At 45.3% G+C, this 17,242-nt stretch overlaps 1 protein-coding gene across 1 annotated transcript in view; it reads right to left on the reverse strand.

Moving 5' to 3' along the window:
• Window positions 1-1,411: 1,411 nt before the first annotated feature.
• Window positions 1,412-17,242, reverse strand: part of COLEC11 (collectin subfamily member 11) — a 215,340-nt gene continuing 199,509 nt past the window's right edge. The window contains exon 6 of the mRNA XM_069606024.1: window positions 1,412-3,210. Coding sequence (XP_069462125.1) covers window positions 2,819-3,210 — 392 coding nt within the window. The 3' untranslated portion in view covers window positions 1,412-2,818. The remainder of the gene's footprint in view (window positions 3,211-17,242) is intronic.

Consider the following 17,242-nt stretch of genomic DNA (forward strand, 5'->3'; position numbering starts at 1 on the left):
CCTGTTTCTTTCACAAGTTATCTAAATGGCAAGTTATGATTTTTTAGTGTTATCACCAGAATCACTACATTTCGGTATATCTGTCCCTCTATCTTGCTTAGCATCGATTTCGAGCCACAACCCTAGGTAGAATTTCTGTATGAACCTTCTCCTCATCAATGTTACATTATAAATGTACACAGTTTGACTTTGCTTTTATTTTACATTTGCGGTTTTTCACAGATAGAATTACCAACTTTAAAAGAATCTGCACATACCCATTCGATATTGTCACAACCCTGAAGAAGGCTTTTAATTTTAGCCATACAAAAGCTGAAACTTTAGCTCTTAAACTGACTGGCAACTTTCAAGTGAGGATTTAAGTGTCTTGGACAACCACTGAACAACAGGAGGAATTAGTTTTCCTGCTTTGTTCAATAATGTGTGTATATCCTAGTGATTAAGATATATATATATTTTAAATGTATTATTATTTTTATTTTTTTACAAATTTTCTTCTTTTGGTACATTGCAGTGCGGCTTTTCCGTACATGGAATATAAACTTGAGTCACTAAACACATTATTTATTAAATTTCTCATTGTTTTGAATATATTTGGTAATTTATGTTACATCCTTTGTGTGTGTGTTGTTTGCCTTGTTCCCTGAAAGGATAACTCTGTTAGGGTTCTTCCTATGCTTTCACTATATTTGGTTCATGCCATGATTACTAAGTAAGGCATCATTGTACAAGGGCCGCGTGGCGAGAACACTGCGCAGAATAAAAAATGTGCACCTTGCATATTCATGGAATTGTTTGCGCAAAGTAACCGTATTTGTTGTCGCGGCTGGAACGCCCCCAACACTCCACACGCAAAGCATAAACAGCCAGATCAGCTACCTTTACGCGCTCCCCGGCGCAAATACACTTACCCTTCAAACAGTATCCCGCAAGCAGACCCTGCATAGGGTGCCTCATAACTGTTCCCAGCACCCCGAAAACCTGCATATGAAAAATCGTAACTCAGCCTAAACTCAGAAAGTCTGCATGCAAACCCCTGTAAACCGTTCCTGCACCCTGCTACACTGCTTACACGCACCTCTAAGTTACATCCGACATGCAACTCCACCTTCACGCTGGAAAGCCTACACGCAAGTGTACTTATGCCTGTCTTCGGGTGACGGATCATATGAAGGACATGCATGGCCATTTCCCGGCAGAGAGGTTGCATGATCATATCCATGCCGCGCAATTGTGGGCATGCGAGGGACGGCCTGCAGGCCGTCCCTCGGAACACCCACTTTTTTGCAAGTTCTTCCCCATTTTTGGTGTTCCGCCCCCTTCCCAGCCATCTGTGTAAGACATGTCCATGCTCTGCGTGAAGTCTCGTGCAAGGCCCTTAACAGCATGCACAGACGTGCCGAGCCAGAGCAAACTACATGCAAGTTCAGGAAAAGTACCATGCATTTGATTCCATGAATCGACGAAGGAAGATTTGCACGCGCAAGTGCCCTATTTTCTACACAAATAATTCCATGAATCGAGCCCAATTTCTTTGCATGCTTTTCTTCTGTTGTCTGGGACATGTGGAGTTCTTGAGCAATGCAGGATACCGGCACCACACAGGAATCCCCTCTGCCGACAGGGATCACCATTTCAACCTTTTGCTCCTGGGCTAGGAAAAAGCAGGATGCAATCTGTTGGAATCAAAAGAGCAATGGCACATTCGTCATTGCAAATCTCTGTCACACGCTTACGGCAGAGATAATCCTGAATTCACTATGGGCCCGATACACAAAAGCGTTTTATAATGGCACAATCCCATAGGATAAGGTTCTGTGAATCAGGCACATACTGCAGGGCACAGGCACAGAGCCAGATTCTGAAATTCCATTCGCAAGCAGTGACTCCCTGATCTATGACCGCCTTGCATAGCGATGGAACAGAATCACAGGAAAGAGGCACGGCACGCTGTCGGTCGTGATCTTTCTCCAAGGGGCATAGGAATGATGCAGTTTGTCTTTCCTTCAGAAAATGTTAATATCTTGTTTCGTTTTGAGCACTGATTTTCGGTGTGTATTTTTGCTAAGCAAGTATGATATTCTATTGTGACTCACAGGTCATTTTTGGGTCTCTGCTGCTGTTCCAGTCGATTTGGCCATCATTAAGACTGGTGCAGCAGTTACTTAAAAATGGTCTTTGGTTGCTTGCAGCATTTTCCTCTCACAAATATTCAGTTTTGCGTTTTTATGTCATGTTTTTTCTACTTTTCCTCCAGGCTTCTGTTAGTTGAAGAATAACATGTTAGTCTTTGTAAAAAGGTATTCATGCAATTAACATTTTGGTATGTTGAAAGAGTTTGCATTCATTTTGGGAGAAAGGTATGATGCCTGGGCTTTTTCTACAATGTTGGAGCCGTTGTGTGTTTGTCTTAATGTTTCTTAAGGTCCATACAGGTATGCATATGCAAGTTCTTCTTTGCAAAGCTATAGCATTTGGTCCATTTGCATTAATAGAACTCTGATTGCTAGTAACATCCTTGGTTGTGTCCTATTTATTTTGACCATTGTGGCAAATATACAAGCACATACACCTATGCTCACTCTTTCTCTCTCACACTTTCATTTTCTCTCTTCCTTCCTCGCTGTCTCTCGCTATCCCTTTCTCTCATATCTTCCTTCTTGCTCTCTTCTTCATTCCGTGTGTGTGCGTGCACGCTCTTCGTTGACTGAACAGTGATATTTCCTACTGTTAGAACCTACTCACGCTCATAAATAATTTCCAAACAAGTGATGGCATATAAATACTCTTAAAATGAACATTTGGGAATTCTTTCGGCTTAAACATTTTCTTTATCGAATTCACAAATAAAGTACATTGTAAGGTGGCAAGAAACATCGTTCCAACCCCCGGAAGCCACCATTTCAACACAGTGCTCCTCGTCGTAGGCGTTATTGGGCTCTCCATTGCACCACTTGTTGAAGGTCTGCATGGGCGAACGATCAGAATAAACGTAGTGGCCTTCTTTCTCCAGGTCGTTGATGCCAATGAACACTCGGATGAGGCCCGACTGGTTGATGTAGGAAGCAATGAGGGCATTGGTGGCCTCATCCTTGGGCATGCTCAGTTTTCCTCCTCTTCCATTGCAGTAGTGCTGGGCGTCAGTGTACTTCTTCTCCTCCTTCACCAGCAGATAGATCTTACTTTCCGTCTCACGCACACCAGCGACAACTGCGGGGGAGGGCAGTGCTGAAAAGTGAGCACTCGCATTTCTATAAATCATCTTATTGTACACCACAAATAAATAGACACATTGCATATGGCAGCAGCACTGTAACAGCACTTTCTGATCGACTTTAAAAAAAACGCAATAGTTGTCCATTCAGCCAAAATATTGTGAGGGAAGAACGTAAGCATTGTGGGCACTTAGTCTCTGTCAAGACCTGAATCAGTCGTCACATAATACTACAGCATTCCATTAACTTATCTGCTGTCTGGCAGTGAATGCATGGTGGTAGGGAAAACACATCGTCAAGGTATCATACCTTGGTAACGACACAGGAGGTCATTACGAGAATGGAGGTAGTCATGCCGCTATTTGCGGCATGGCTACCCCCATTCCAGGTACGGGTCTGGGTTCCCTGAATGGGGAATTACCGGGCCATTCCGACCTTGGAGGGCCCGGTATTTCCCCATTCAGGGAAGCCGACCCCAGTACATCCCCATTTCCATGTGAGCCCCCATAGGGCTCAATGGGAATGGGGATGATGCTAACAACGGGCCTGTTAATGATGGGCCTGTTGTTAGCATCCTGGTCCGCTTGCGGGACCCGGCAAGGACGCCTGGTAGCGGAACTCATAATGAGGCGGTAGGGGGTTAACAGGGCCGGCAGCTCCACCGGCCCCATTAACGCCCTACCGCCAGGGTCGGAATGACCCCCATGGTGTTCACCTCAAAACTTACATTTGGACTGTGCCCCTGAAATAACTGTCAGAACGTATAAATGCAGAACAGAAAGTGTTAAGTCTTGAAAAGTCAAATATATTATCTCGGCATAAGCAAAGACCGACAGTTTGAGGTACCTCTAACACAGCATCAATAAACACATCAGGATAATGTTTCATGAAAGCCTAAAGAAATCGAAAATTCAATGAAGCAATTATACCAATGAACACCCAAGAATCACTAACCTGTTTCCTCTCTTCCCTCACACCCTCCCAAAATATCCAGAGCCCTCAAGGCCATGGTTCACCCCATTTCATGACCTGCTTCCTCCTCTCTCCACTGATGACTTAACTTTCTACTTCTCCCTTAAAATCGTCAAAATATGGGACACCCTGTTCACCCTTATCTCTCGACTAACATTCCCTTATTCTCCCTCCTCCTTACTTACCCACACTCTACGCTTTATCTCACTTCTCTCCCACCTCCCCCACTGAAATGGTACCCATCCTCTCAAGAATCTGCCGTACACCGACTTCTCTTCACTATAGAAAGCTCATCCCTCAGCAAACTCATCTCCTCCTTTCGCTTTAACTATCGCCTCTTTGCTGATGATACTCAGATATTCTTCTCCTTCACACCCTTCACCCCTGCAATCTCTTAATGCATTACCAACTGCATATCCGTCATCCGCTGCTGGATCCCTAGATGTTGCCTCATGCTCATCTCCTCAAAGACGTAAGGCATCTCTTCTTCCTGCCTCCAATGCCAATCCCACTCTCCCCTCTGCCACCTCTCTCTACCCTGACCTTCTCACCCATGGCTCACAGCCTTGGGGTTCTCTTTGACAGCTACTTGACACTCTTCAGGTTCATCATGGACAATGTCACTGCAGCCAGACTCAACCACCTAAACACTGTAAAAATCTACCCACACCTAAAATAGGAATCAACTAAAACATGTATGTCTACTCTTGTGCTCAGCAAACTAGACTACTGCATGATCCTAATTTTTGGTCTATCCTTACTCTTTTGTTGCCCTCAACTTTGAGGTGTGCAGCCAATGATCTTTGTCTGAATTCCAGCAAGACAGAGATCCTCCTAATCGGCACACCTTCACCACCCTTTCCCCTCACTCTCTGGGCGGCCTCCCTTGGCCCTCCTCCTAACCCCACCTGCGAGGCTAAGAACCTTGGGGTCATCTTTGACTCCACGCTTTCCTTCTCTGCCCACATCTCTGATGTCTCTAAAAAGTCAAACTTCCTACTGCACCTCCTCAGAGGTACTCTGCCTTTCCTCTCTTTCCCCCAGAAGATCATGGTCTTCCAAGCTCTGGTTCTCTCTAGGTTGGACTATTGTAACAGCCTCTTTCTAAATCTACCTGCCTCTACTCTCCGCCGTCTGCAACTAATCCAGAACAGGACTGCAAGACTTATCATTGGCCTCAAGCCCTGGGATCGTATCTCTTTAGCTCTGAAATCCCTCCATTGGCTACCAGTGGATGCAAGGATTAAATTCAAAAACCCCTGCATTGTCCACAAGGCTTTCTGGGGCCTGGGTCCAAAATACCTTTAGCTATCCCTCGGCAAATACCTCCCCTCTCAAGCTCTTCGCTCCTCTACCGCTAACTCCCTCAGGGTCAGTCGTTTTTCAAAGAAACAAGCTGGGGTAGATCTCTGTCTTCGGCTGGGGCCTCCCTCTGGAACAGCCTCCCTGCCACTCTAAAACTTGAGGAGAACCACCTCTGGTTCCGGAAGCACCTCAAGACCTTCCTCTTTTCTTCTGCCTTCGCTCCCCCTTTCCCCTACTGATCTTTTCTCTCTTGGCACCGTGCGCCTGGCCACCCTCTGTCCTCCGGGCCCGGTACCTGCTCACCCTGCCACCCTCCCGCACTGCCTCCGGACCACCCCTTGCACTGGGGTCTGTATCTGTAACATACAGCCCCCCCTTTTTCTTCCTGCACTCATCAGACCTACCCGGTCTGCTGCCTTAAACCTAGCACTTGCCAATTGCTGGCTGCACTACCACTGTTTGTTGCCTTTATTATTTATGTTTTTATTATTATTTATCTGTTTCTCCTTTGCTTCGCACTTTCCACTTCTCCCACCTTCCATGCACTTTTCCCCTCCTCCTCTCCCATGCACTTGTGCGATCTCAATGTCACTGGGCCTAGTAAGATCGTTGTTTTGTTCTCCCCTGTTCCCCTCCCTTGCCTTGTCGCGCTCTGAAACACTTGTGTACGAGCGCGATAGAAATAAAATATCAATATCAATATCAATATCAACTTTGCGACATGCACCCTTTTCGAACTATCAGATCATCCTCCAACTCTACTTAACATCCCTGCGCTGCATTGCATTTCATGCTGTCTCTTTAAATTCTTGCTAGTTGTCTTTAAGTCCATCCATGGTCTTACCCCCCCACCCCCACTACCTCACATCTCCCTGGACTCTCTCTTTTTTAACTCCCTGCTACTTGTCTCTTCACAACCAATCAATCTCCTGCCCCTCAAAGCTTCCTCCAACTTTTGTTCCCTTTTCTTTGCTTGCCCTTCACAAATGGAATGCTCTCCCACTGGTCATTCAAGCCATCTCATCAGTGGAACTCTTAAAAGGTGGCTCAAACTGCACCTCCTAGTGATGGAAGGAACCCTTTAAACTCATCGTCCCTCTCATCCAAACTAACTGCCCAATGCACCTCTCCTGCATTCTGCCCTCAGGACCTCTCTGTCATTTCTAAATGTGTAAATACTTACCTCAGGCTGTCAAGGTTAGAAATATTGTTATGTCCTCCAATCTGTGTCTCTGGTACTTGTTCTCATTCTAACCCCTTCACCACCTGGTATATGTAACTCAATCAATGCTCTTACGTAAAGGCACCTTACGCTAGGACTGCCTCTGCTCCCTTTCATTGCCTACTTAGTGGGTAGTTTCTGTTTGAAATGGGACCCTATTCTTCTTCAATAAATACAATCATGTAATCATTGATATTCTTGATTTATTTGTTTGTTGGTTGTAGAGCTTAAAGTATTCAAGATGATAATTTGCTCAAAGTGAAAATGTCAGTGGCCAAGAAGCAGATTTTGAAACGCTGGAAGAGTGACCTTAGAGCATCCGTAGATGAATTGTCGATTCTTTGATGTAGAGAAACAGTAATTTATCTGTTCATGATTAAAGCAGATAGATACTCTGGCATTTGGGATGTTTTCAATGAGTTGTACACTTAACGTTCCCCCCTTTTATTTATTTACTTTTATTGATTTTTTCCTTTTTTTTCTTCTCTTTTTTTTATTTCTCTTTTCTTCCTCTATATGTAGAAAATTGCTTACAGTATATAATATGTTTTGTTCTTGACGTTCTATTGGTTATTTGTTCATAATTCTATTGTTGTTGATTGTATCATGCTGAAAATATAATAAACAAATTTAGAAAATGTCAGTGGTGTGCTACTGCGCTCCATCCATTTTCTTATAAATTGACTTTCAAATCTAGCCTTTACTGATGTCGGGGTAACTGAAACTATATACAGCACATATGCATTAAAAACTGCGCAAGAGACCCCCAGGGGGCACGTAGAAATTGGTGGCTTGAAAACAGTGCTCTGTTCTTGCAAGAGGATTACACTATCCCTCGCAACAGGAGAAAAACGAGCACCAGAGTTTAAACAACTGGAGACCGACTCATGGAGCATGTAGAGGGAAGCACAGAGTGTCACTCGAGAGCATACAGTAATTGAACAGCAGGCCAGCACGAAGGATCAGTAATCTCGCCCAGCCCTGGGTTAATGACCCAGACAAGGATCCATCCTGGCCCTGTGGGATCCTGGTAAAGGAACCCTGCAGCACAGAAACCTAGCTAACTGAACTGTCCAACAAAGCACATGGTACATAGCCCCCGAACCATACAGAGACCGGCACAGGCATTTGGACCTGGGCAATCATGGAGAGAGAAAACACTGATCCAGCATGCTAGCGACTGGCACTGGAGGAGTGCAGGTCACACCAATGCCCCCGGAAGATGGGGAGCAAGAGGGGAGGGGGAAGGAGAGGACATTCAAGAGAGAAGATGAGCTGGGTAATGATGATTACAAGGAAGAGGAACAGGGAGCCTAATAGAACAGCCCACGCTGTCAAGACGGAGATAAGTAAAAAAGGTACTGACAGGCCGGCAACAGGCCAGAGAGGAGAACTCACCAACACAGAGAGAATGAGCCCCGAACATAGGCACAAGAAGATGAGCTAAAACTTTGGGGAAAAGTGAAAGCCCCCGGAGAAAGACTGAGCTACAGATCAGGAAGTATGATACACATGGGGATATCCATTTTCCTTAAAATTTGAATAAAAGGGAGAGACATAAAGACTAACCATCTTGAAAGAAGTGGTCAAGTCCTCAAACACATCTCCGGAGGAGTAACTGAAACATTCCCAGAAGACAAAGAAAGAAGAAGGATTGACAATACAAAGTGTCCCACTCAATGGGGAGACAGGAGAAAAATGACAGGGCGGAGACAGTTGAAACAACGAGATACACCATCCCCCAGGAAACCAAGAGACACTTCTTGAAGTAAGCAGATGACAGGATCCTGTCAAACAGATAAGAACTGGGAAAGATCAGAAGAGGGGGGAGGAATATGGGATAGAACCTAAAGTGAATGGGGTAATGACAAGAATATAACAATAGAAGAAAAACTCAAAATTCTAAAAAGGAAGGACAATGGAGCAGGAAGGGAAGGGGACCAACCCAATTGGTGAAATACATGCGAGTGTCTCACACAAATACCAGTTGTTGGTTGGTTAAATTTAATAAATATAGGTTCAATTTGAAGGTTAATTCACAATAGCCTAGCAGCAGATGCCAAGTTACCAAAAAGGTGAAAGGGAAATGAGAAAAACACACATTTGTCAAATCAGACAAACGACGGGCAGCAGTGTCCCACAGTGACTAATAAAATACAGGGGTTGAATGCAGCCACCCTAAAGATGAAAGGATTGAAATCACTCCAGAAGAGGTCTCTGCTATGGAGGAAAATTAAGAGAAAAAAAATGTCACTTCTATTTCTGCAAGAAACCACATTTAAAAGAGGAAAAGAGGGACCTATGATAGGTGGAGGCATTATCAGGTCATATTTGGCCTCAGACAACAGGAAAAAGGTGCGGCGGGAATTGTGCTGACTAAAGGCTTAAGGTTCCAAGAGGTTACGTTAAAAAGGGAACTGATGGGAAGATTACTATTAGTAAAAGGCAGAGTAGGGATTATATATATCAATTCAGGCTTAATAAACCTACTAAATCACAAACAATTAGAATTTTGTGAGCAAGCCACAACAATAATCAGCAAATGAAGAGGGGATATAATGATACTAGGAGTTGACTTCAATATGGTCCACATTGGTACAAATCCGCAGCTGCAAAAGGCAAAGGGCCAGAAATAAAGCCATCTCCGCCTACGCCCCAAGACTATGGAACCTCCTCCTCATCAGCATCAGACTTGCCCCCACGCTCCTACAATTCAGAAAAGAACTCAAGACCCACCTCTCCAAGGAGTGTCTCTGCAACACCTAGGCCATCACCTTGCCCTTTGCAGCTGTACCCTCCTCCGTGACCCTCTGTATCCTACCCCCAACTGTATATCTGTTCTGTTATTACCTCTGAAAAGTGCTCTGTTATGCATCTGTACCTTTGTTTACCTCTGTAAAGCGCTCTGTTATGTATCTGTATTGTTGTATACCTCTGTAATGAGCTCAGTTGCTTCTCGAAGCTAGGTCCGCACTCAATAAATACAATAATAATAATAATATTATAATAATAATACTCGACTAGGCCTGGTATACAAGCACTCACTAGGAAACCTGCAAAGGGATTTTCAGAATGGATGCATCACCACTTTTTGATAGATGTATGAATAGAACACAATCCCACTAGTAATGTCTTCACCTTCATCTTCGTTTTACTTCCACATTTTACATATACCCAAATAGACTATATTCTGCTGGACATCGATGAGCAATATCGTACTTATGAAGGTGAAATTAAAACTGTGGGCTGAACAGAGCATGACCCAGTAACCACAAAGATGGATATTGGTCTAAAATTGAATGTTATTAAACGTTGGTGATGTAACGATAGAATCCTCAAAGACAAAATGTTTATGGGGTATATGAGAAAAGAAATTAGAGCCTTTTTTGGGGAAAACATGAAAGGAGTAGTTGCAAGAGAAATAGTTTTGGGATGCAGCAAAATAACATTTAGAGGATTCATTATTATGGAAGACATGAAGAGGAAAAAGGAGCAGGCGATACTCAAAGGGAGTCTTAGATCAGAAATACAGGAGCTGGAGAAAGCTCTGTTAAAGACAGAGAAAAGAAAGGTACATGTTCAAAGAGGCGAGGATAAAAATACCATAGTTGAGGGCTATGATGATGTAAAAAAAGTTCATGTTGAAACAAACATACTATGAGAAAGGAGAAAAGGTGGACACTATATTCACGAATAAACGTAGCAAGTAAGACTAAAGATGGGAGTATTTAAAATCAAAAACCCCAAGGGGGAGATCTGCATCACACCAAGAGTAATAGCCCAAGAGGAGAAGAGTAAAATTAGGGGGATTTGAGGGCGTGCCTGGAAGATCTGGGGCTACCCAAAGTATAAAAGGAAGAAGCAGAAAAGCTCTACTAGCGGTATAGGAGGCCCTGGTGTCGTATACAGGGCCATAAAATGAAAACCCCCATTGATGTCCATTGGAGGGTGGAAGATGGGAGAAAAAAAGCTTCAAGCCCTGCTGTTCATACTTACAATACTCTGTGCCCAACTCGATGAGATAGTGGCCCATTGGGAGCCAAATCCAGGGACACCCCACCAGAAAGGCAAGAAAAAGAAAACAGGGATTTAATAGCAATGTTTTCCGGTGCATTGGGAACCAGAACAGCTATAGAGTCCCCACCCCCCTAACAGGAAGAAAAATCGGGGCCCTGTTTGATATTTGAAGCAAGAGGTGTGCCATAAGACCCAAACTACTGCCTAGGGGTTTGAAAACAATGGGAAACGAAAGGAACAACTGTATTCATGGGCATACTGAAAGATACCCCTTCACGCAAATCCCTCTATCCGTCCCAGGAAAAAAACTATGGGTTAAAGTGACCATGATTCACAACTTGCCTATTCAATTAATCCTAGGCAGTACCATACCATACTTTAATCAGTGGATTCCCCCAAAATGTAAGCATAGAGAGGTGCAGAAACGTGTGACACTGACCAAATCACCTTTCGTAAAGGGGCTGAGGACCCCACCACCATTTTTAGGAGGGGAAGTGACATTCAAAAGGGGAAGGGAAAGTGACGAATCCTAGGATGTCATCACTTCTCCCCCAGAGGGGGACCATTCCCATGGGATCAGGTAGGTGAGGCTTCTACCTGATAGTCCCCTTGGGGTGGCACTCGGTGGGAGAATCCCATGGGAGGAGACGCCCTCTGTTGAAGAGGTGAAGACTTTTGAGGGAGAACGCGGTATGTTAACCACCATGCTGCCAGACATTGCTGATCTAATTACATTGGTAGGGCCCAAGCACTCCAACCGTCTCTGTCTCTTCTGCCCCCTATATCAGGTAGATGATACTGTGATGAGGAAGAGTGAGGGAAAAGGTAGTATGGATGACTACAAAAGCATTGACACAAAGAAGAGCAGGACAATGAAGAGCCCCACCCATAACCAATACAAACATATTAGCTATCCAAATCTCGAGAGTTAATCTGCCATAAAAACTGTTGAAGGACCCTCTTTGGAATAACATTCGAATTGCTGCACTTTGGGCACTGTGAAAGTGTCTTTCAAATCTATCCTTGCAAGCCAATCCCATGACTGGAGGATGTCTCTCAGAAGATGAATGCCCTCCATTTTGAAGTGGTGGTATACCAGGAAGGCATTGAGTGCCCTGAGGTTTATCACTAGGTGCAACTTTTTCTTTCGTCTCACTTGAAACATGTTGCTCACGAAGGAGCTGGGGCCGCTTTTGGCCAGCACGTCACTCCCTTGCGCTGCAGCTGCACAATCTCTTCTAGCAGGCGCTCATCCTCTGCTGAGAACACAATGGGCTTGGCCGCTGCGCTTGAATGGACTGTTGATGAAATTCCAAACAGAACCTTCACACTGCTTGCAACACCCATGCGTCTTTGGTGATGTCTAGCCATCTGTCTGTGCACTACACCAGCCTCCCCCTACCAGCGGGCATTCGCACCTACTAGATCACGTCGCTGCTCGAGCTGTGCTTTCACCTGAATTGGTGGGTTACTGCTTGCCACAGTGCCTCCAGCCCCTTCCTCTTCCTTTCCGCCTCAAAAGGAGGGAGCAGTTAGGCTTGCAATATTCCTGCTCTTGCCAGCCAAAAGAGCGGCTGGCCGAGTGACCCCTTCCTCTGCCAACCCTTCAAAAGACTCTGCTTCTAAAAACCTTCTTTAAGGAGGCTTACGCTTTGTCCAGCGGTGCAAAGGTCCCGGGAAAATTACTCATGTCCTTGATGAAGAAGATACCAAACAACTTTCCTTTGGCCACTCCTGCCACATCTGTCAAGGAAAGCTCACCCAGCTTTGAATCGATCAGAACCAGGATGGACCTCCTGCACTCGGTAGCCAGGGTGCAATTAACGTTACCCAAGAGGCAGATCACCCGTTGTGCCCAGCCTGCAAGGACATCTGGGTCAACGGCCTGTTGCTGTTGCTTGGCTTCCTCCACCATCTGCCAGATTTTTGCGAGTGACACGACTAGGTCCAACACCATGTCCTAGCATGCCCTCCAGGATTGGTTAATTCCCTTCTTAATGTCTTTCTCATGGCGCCCTATGAAGGTGAGCATGCCCTCATCTACCTCTGGGATTCAGCTACTTTATTGGGAAGTCAAGGTTTTTTCAGGCCTCCTTATCTAGGGGGGTATGGAGACGCTTCCCCAGATAGGTGGCAATCTTCTCCGGTGGTTCCCACTCGGCTGATCTGAGGTGGACTAGGCTACCCAGATCGAAAATGTCTTGCTCCTCCTTCCCCGGTCTCTTCCTTTTATTCAATGCTTTGCGCGGTCTCTCCATGCCTGAAGATAGGTATTCCCTCTGTTCTGAACTTACCTCAGAGGGGTCTGTGAGAAACCTGAAGGTGTCTCATCCTCTTGTCCCCGGGGAGCTGTCATCCAGGTGGCCAGGGCACAGCCATTGCTTTTGGATCCAGTTCCTGGGGGTGGACCAGTGCGGGAGGATCACTTGGGTGAGGGGTCTTCGGGGAGTGGTAGTGGGACACCGGATGGCAAGACGCGGTATCCCCTTCCCTGTAACACCTTAACCCCGCCCTATGAGGTAGGATACTTAGGAACTCAACAACCCGCCCTTTCCCAACACAAACACTTCCTCACAGACAGCTCACTACGAGGGAAAATGGACTAACACCCGAGCCGTATACCTGACATGTCCCAATACAATGGTCAGGCAGGGTCAGGAAATTATTGCTGACCATTGCACACACCTGACTTCCATTACACTTCCTCACATGGGTAAAAGGCGGAGCACGAGAGCACACTCTGAGCAAGGCAAAGCACATGAGGAATCAGCAGTTCCAAGATGGCATTTTATTACAAGGTGAAAGACTGCAAAACCGAAGAAAGAAAGACTGTTACTTTCATGAACATTTGAGAATAAGAAACGTAAGAACAGGAATCAAGGCTGAAGAATCCTGCATTGTGTGTCAGTGGTACCTGTGGCTCTCCCGCGTCGATAGTCAAGGTGGGTAGAATCATTTGCTGCTGTGGTATTGTCCTTGCCTCATACAACAAAGCAGCGCCAGTGAAGTCAGCACAACCAGTGAGTTGGGGAGACTGATAACAGACCAGTCTGTGTTAAAGCCAAGGTTGCAAGCGGCAACATTGTATAGTGAAAGCTGAAGAGAACAGTATATGAATCGTATGTGGCAAGCAACACAAATAAAATTAAACAACAGATGGGTGATTGAACTTTGAAGCCAAGATACGATACCTTAGACAGAGTGGTCCAGCACCACTTTGGTGCTCATTCGAAAGTCTCTGTTAGGTACCCAACTGATAGGTGGCAAATGTGAAGAGAGAAAAATAATTGTGAAATTGAAGTGGTACTGCAACAGGTCAAGTAAAACCCTGTGCACATACGAAAGTCTTTGATAGTTGATAACAAGGTAGACAGGACCGGACTGGGACAAGAAATAGGCCCAGTCACCCAAAAAAAAGTGTCCCACCATGCGACTCTAAAAAGTGCCCATCTCTCGCCTCACGACCCTTGACCTCTGATGACATCATCAGAATTGATGTCATTTGACCCCACCCCAAAGTGACATCCCGGGAAGCGATGAAACATGACCTTTCACCACATGACAAAACAGGAAGTGGCATCAAATAGCATTGTTCCTAAGTACACTACGAAAAATATGGTTATGATTTCACTAATGTGATATACATTTCACCATATGTATCATTAATATCTGTGTGTATGGATCCATACTGTCAAATTACTGTGACTGCAAGCAGACGTCCAAGGCAAATGATAATGTTATTGTATAGGACTAATGCTTAAGCTCTTTTTTTATAGAACAAATATGCATACAATATCACCCAACCTGTGTTGGTACTCATTTATTGACCTAAGAAGGATGAAAGGCTTTTTGGAAAAAAATATATATATATATTTGAAAAATAAAAATATTTGTCCAAACCGGCCCAGGTGTGGCTAGAAACCGGCCCCCACTCCCCAGGGACGATTTCGGCCCGGCCACGGGCCAAAAGCCCGGGGGGCCAATCCAACCCTGAAGGTAGATACATTTGGTCTGAGCATAGCGGAGGAAGTTCAGCTAAAAGCTTTTGGTTAAAGCAAGATTGTGTTAAAAGTTATTTCGAATTTGAAATTAGTCCAAGCGCAGCAGAGGGAGACTAGTTGAACATTATGTTAAAAGGATCTGAGCCCGGCTGAGGGGGTTCCGGGGTGAACCATGAGTCACCTGAGAAAGAATATCCTATGAGAAATTGGATGCATAAATAATCTACGAACATTGTGTTGAGAGGATCGATCTGCGCCCGGCTGAGGGCGATCCAAGGTGAATAGTGAATCGCCTGAGAAATTGAGTACTAGTAACAACCTGAAAGAGAAAAGGAATTGATTGTTTGTTTGTTGCATCAGACCCTCTGAAAGAAGAGACTTTGAAAGGCAAAGAGACTTGGGCATGGAAGGCACTGATGCTAATGATTGAACTGTATCCTCTTGCTAGAGAAGCCAGGGACTGTGCTAAGCTCGCGTGTACCACCGTGTCCCGTGCTGAAAACGCGGCAAAGGGACGCCAATGGCCTGAACAACCTGACATATCATTTTGTGAACACTTCTTTCTTTTTCATAACACTGTTTCCCACACTATTTGTATTTAGAAGGATTGGCAATAGGCTTATTTGTCGCGCCTTGAAACACTTGTGTATAGGCGTGTTACAAATGCCATATCATATCAGTAGAGGCCCCTTTATTTTGACAAGACACCACTAGGACTGTTATTATTATTTGATGGTCATAGCTTGCTCCCATCTCTAGATTTCGGATTAGATCTGTGTTTGTCAAACTCTTTTTGAAGTTCAATACACACACTTGAACTGTGGTCATTTGTGTCTGTCTTACTTTTGATACCATGCCTTCCTTACAGGTCTGACCAGCTGTCCTCATCCTGGCCACTCAAGGAGGAGGAATGCTCTCCGTGCCCTCTTCTGTCCCAAGACCTTGCTCTGCTGTGTTTATCACGCCAAGTGCCCGGGGGGAGGAGGAGCTTTGGGCACTTCTGGCCCTGCAGGCTTTCAGTCTTTCCCCATGTTTGCCGACTGGTGCTCTGAGCTGCCAGTCTCTGAGCTATTGAATGCCTTGTGAAAAGACCAAAAAGTCCTTCTCCACGGTCAGCTGCTTGCCAAGTGGCCCGAAGCCACCGTAGGTGACCTTCTGAACTATTCGCCCCATAGACGCCCCATAGACGGCTGCAGCCCCTGGCTTGAGTGCAGCTCTTCAGACTCCTCCAATGAGGTGTGCTCTCTCCGGGCTCATTGCGCTATGGATAGCGATGGGGAAGTGGGTATCACAGGTAACTTGGGCCTGCCCCATCAAAACAGTATTATACTAATATGAGGAATGCACACCCATGCTGGCAGTAGGTCTGGGCAGCTGCCACAGTTTTCTCTTGGGACTGCTCCCGCCTGAGCCCAGCCGTGAGGCTTATTTCGGGCAGAGGCAGGCTGGCATTGAGCAGTGTGCAGCTCTTATAATATTGGCCGCCAGGTGGCGCTATCCATGTTGCCGGCGAACTGTTGACTGCTGCTTCCACTGCTGGAGGGTACATCTCTATGGGCGCGTTGTGCGCCGTGGCGGTCCTGCTGCAGGAACTTGTCCGTGCGGGTGGATGAATGTAATGCAGCCCGTGAAGTATGTCCCGTTGCGCCTTACCTGCGGACGTCTGCAGAGCCTGCCCCCCATACCGCTGCTATGAAACGCTGGAGCCTGGGGCCCCATCGTGCTTCAGAATGACAAGGGGATGCAGATAACTTTCTGTATGCTGTGATGCGGTGCGCTTACTAATCAAATAACGATTAATGCGCGTGAACACTAAGAAGTACTAAACATTCAGCCTCACATACGCAACATCAAAGAATAGTAAACAACACTTATCTGCTGCTCGAGCAGCAAAGAAAGAGGAAGAGGATCAGTCAGCCAGGGGTGGTCTAGCCTCAGGTGAACTGGGATTGGATGGCAGGATCACATGGACTTTTTTAACCCTACCAAGGCAAAACTACAAAAGGACTTAATTTTTCGGGATGTTGTAGTTTTTCTTTGTATTGTGTTGTTTGAGAGTTGTTTTTAAAAAAGCTGCTCGAAAAAAGTAAAGAGTAGAGGTGAGCATAATCCGAGCATCCAGTCTTGACATAGAATTCTGGGGTCTGTTTGGATGAGGAACTCTGCTAAATCAATAAACAAGTTTGAACAGAAGGCTGGCCCTATGGTGGGAGGACAATGGGCGAAGAAGTATTACTATAACTCGAAGTGGCCTGCCACTTTGGAATTCTACATGCATCAATCCCACATGTTATTTGCTCCGAGGTATTTGAATCCTCCTAACCTTCAGGTACCAATAGTCTGGGTATTTCTATTATTATATAAGAAATTCCGATTAGTTTTTCTTTTTCTTGGGTGTTTTGAATTGGCCCTGTTTATTTCTTTTACAACATTTTCAGAGCATTGCCATATTCATTTCTCAGGGTGCTAAGTGTTCAGACAAAAAACTATTATTTAGACATATAATAACA

This window comes from Ambystoma mexicanum, chromosome 4p (assembly GCF_040938575.1).
Source record: "Ambystoma mexicanum isolate Mex_15411 chromosome 4p, UKY_AmexF1_1, whole genome shotgun sequence".
In the NCBI taxonomy this organism is placed as follows: domain Eukaryota; kingdom Metazoa; phylum Chordata; class Amphibia; order Caudata; family Ambystomatidae; genus Ambystoma; species Ambystoma mexicanum.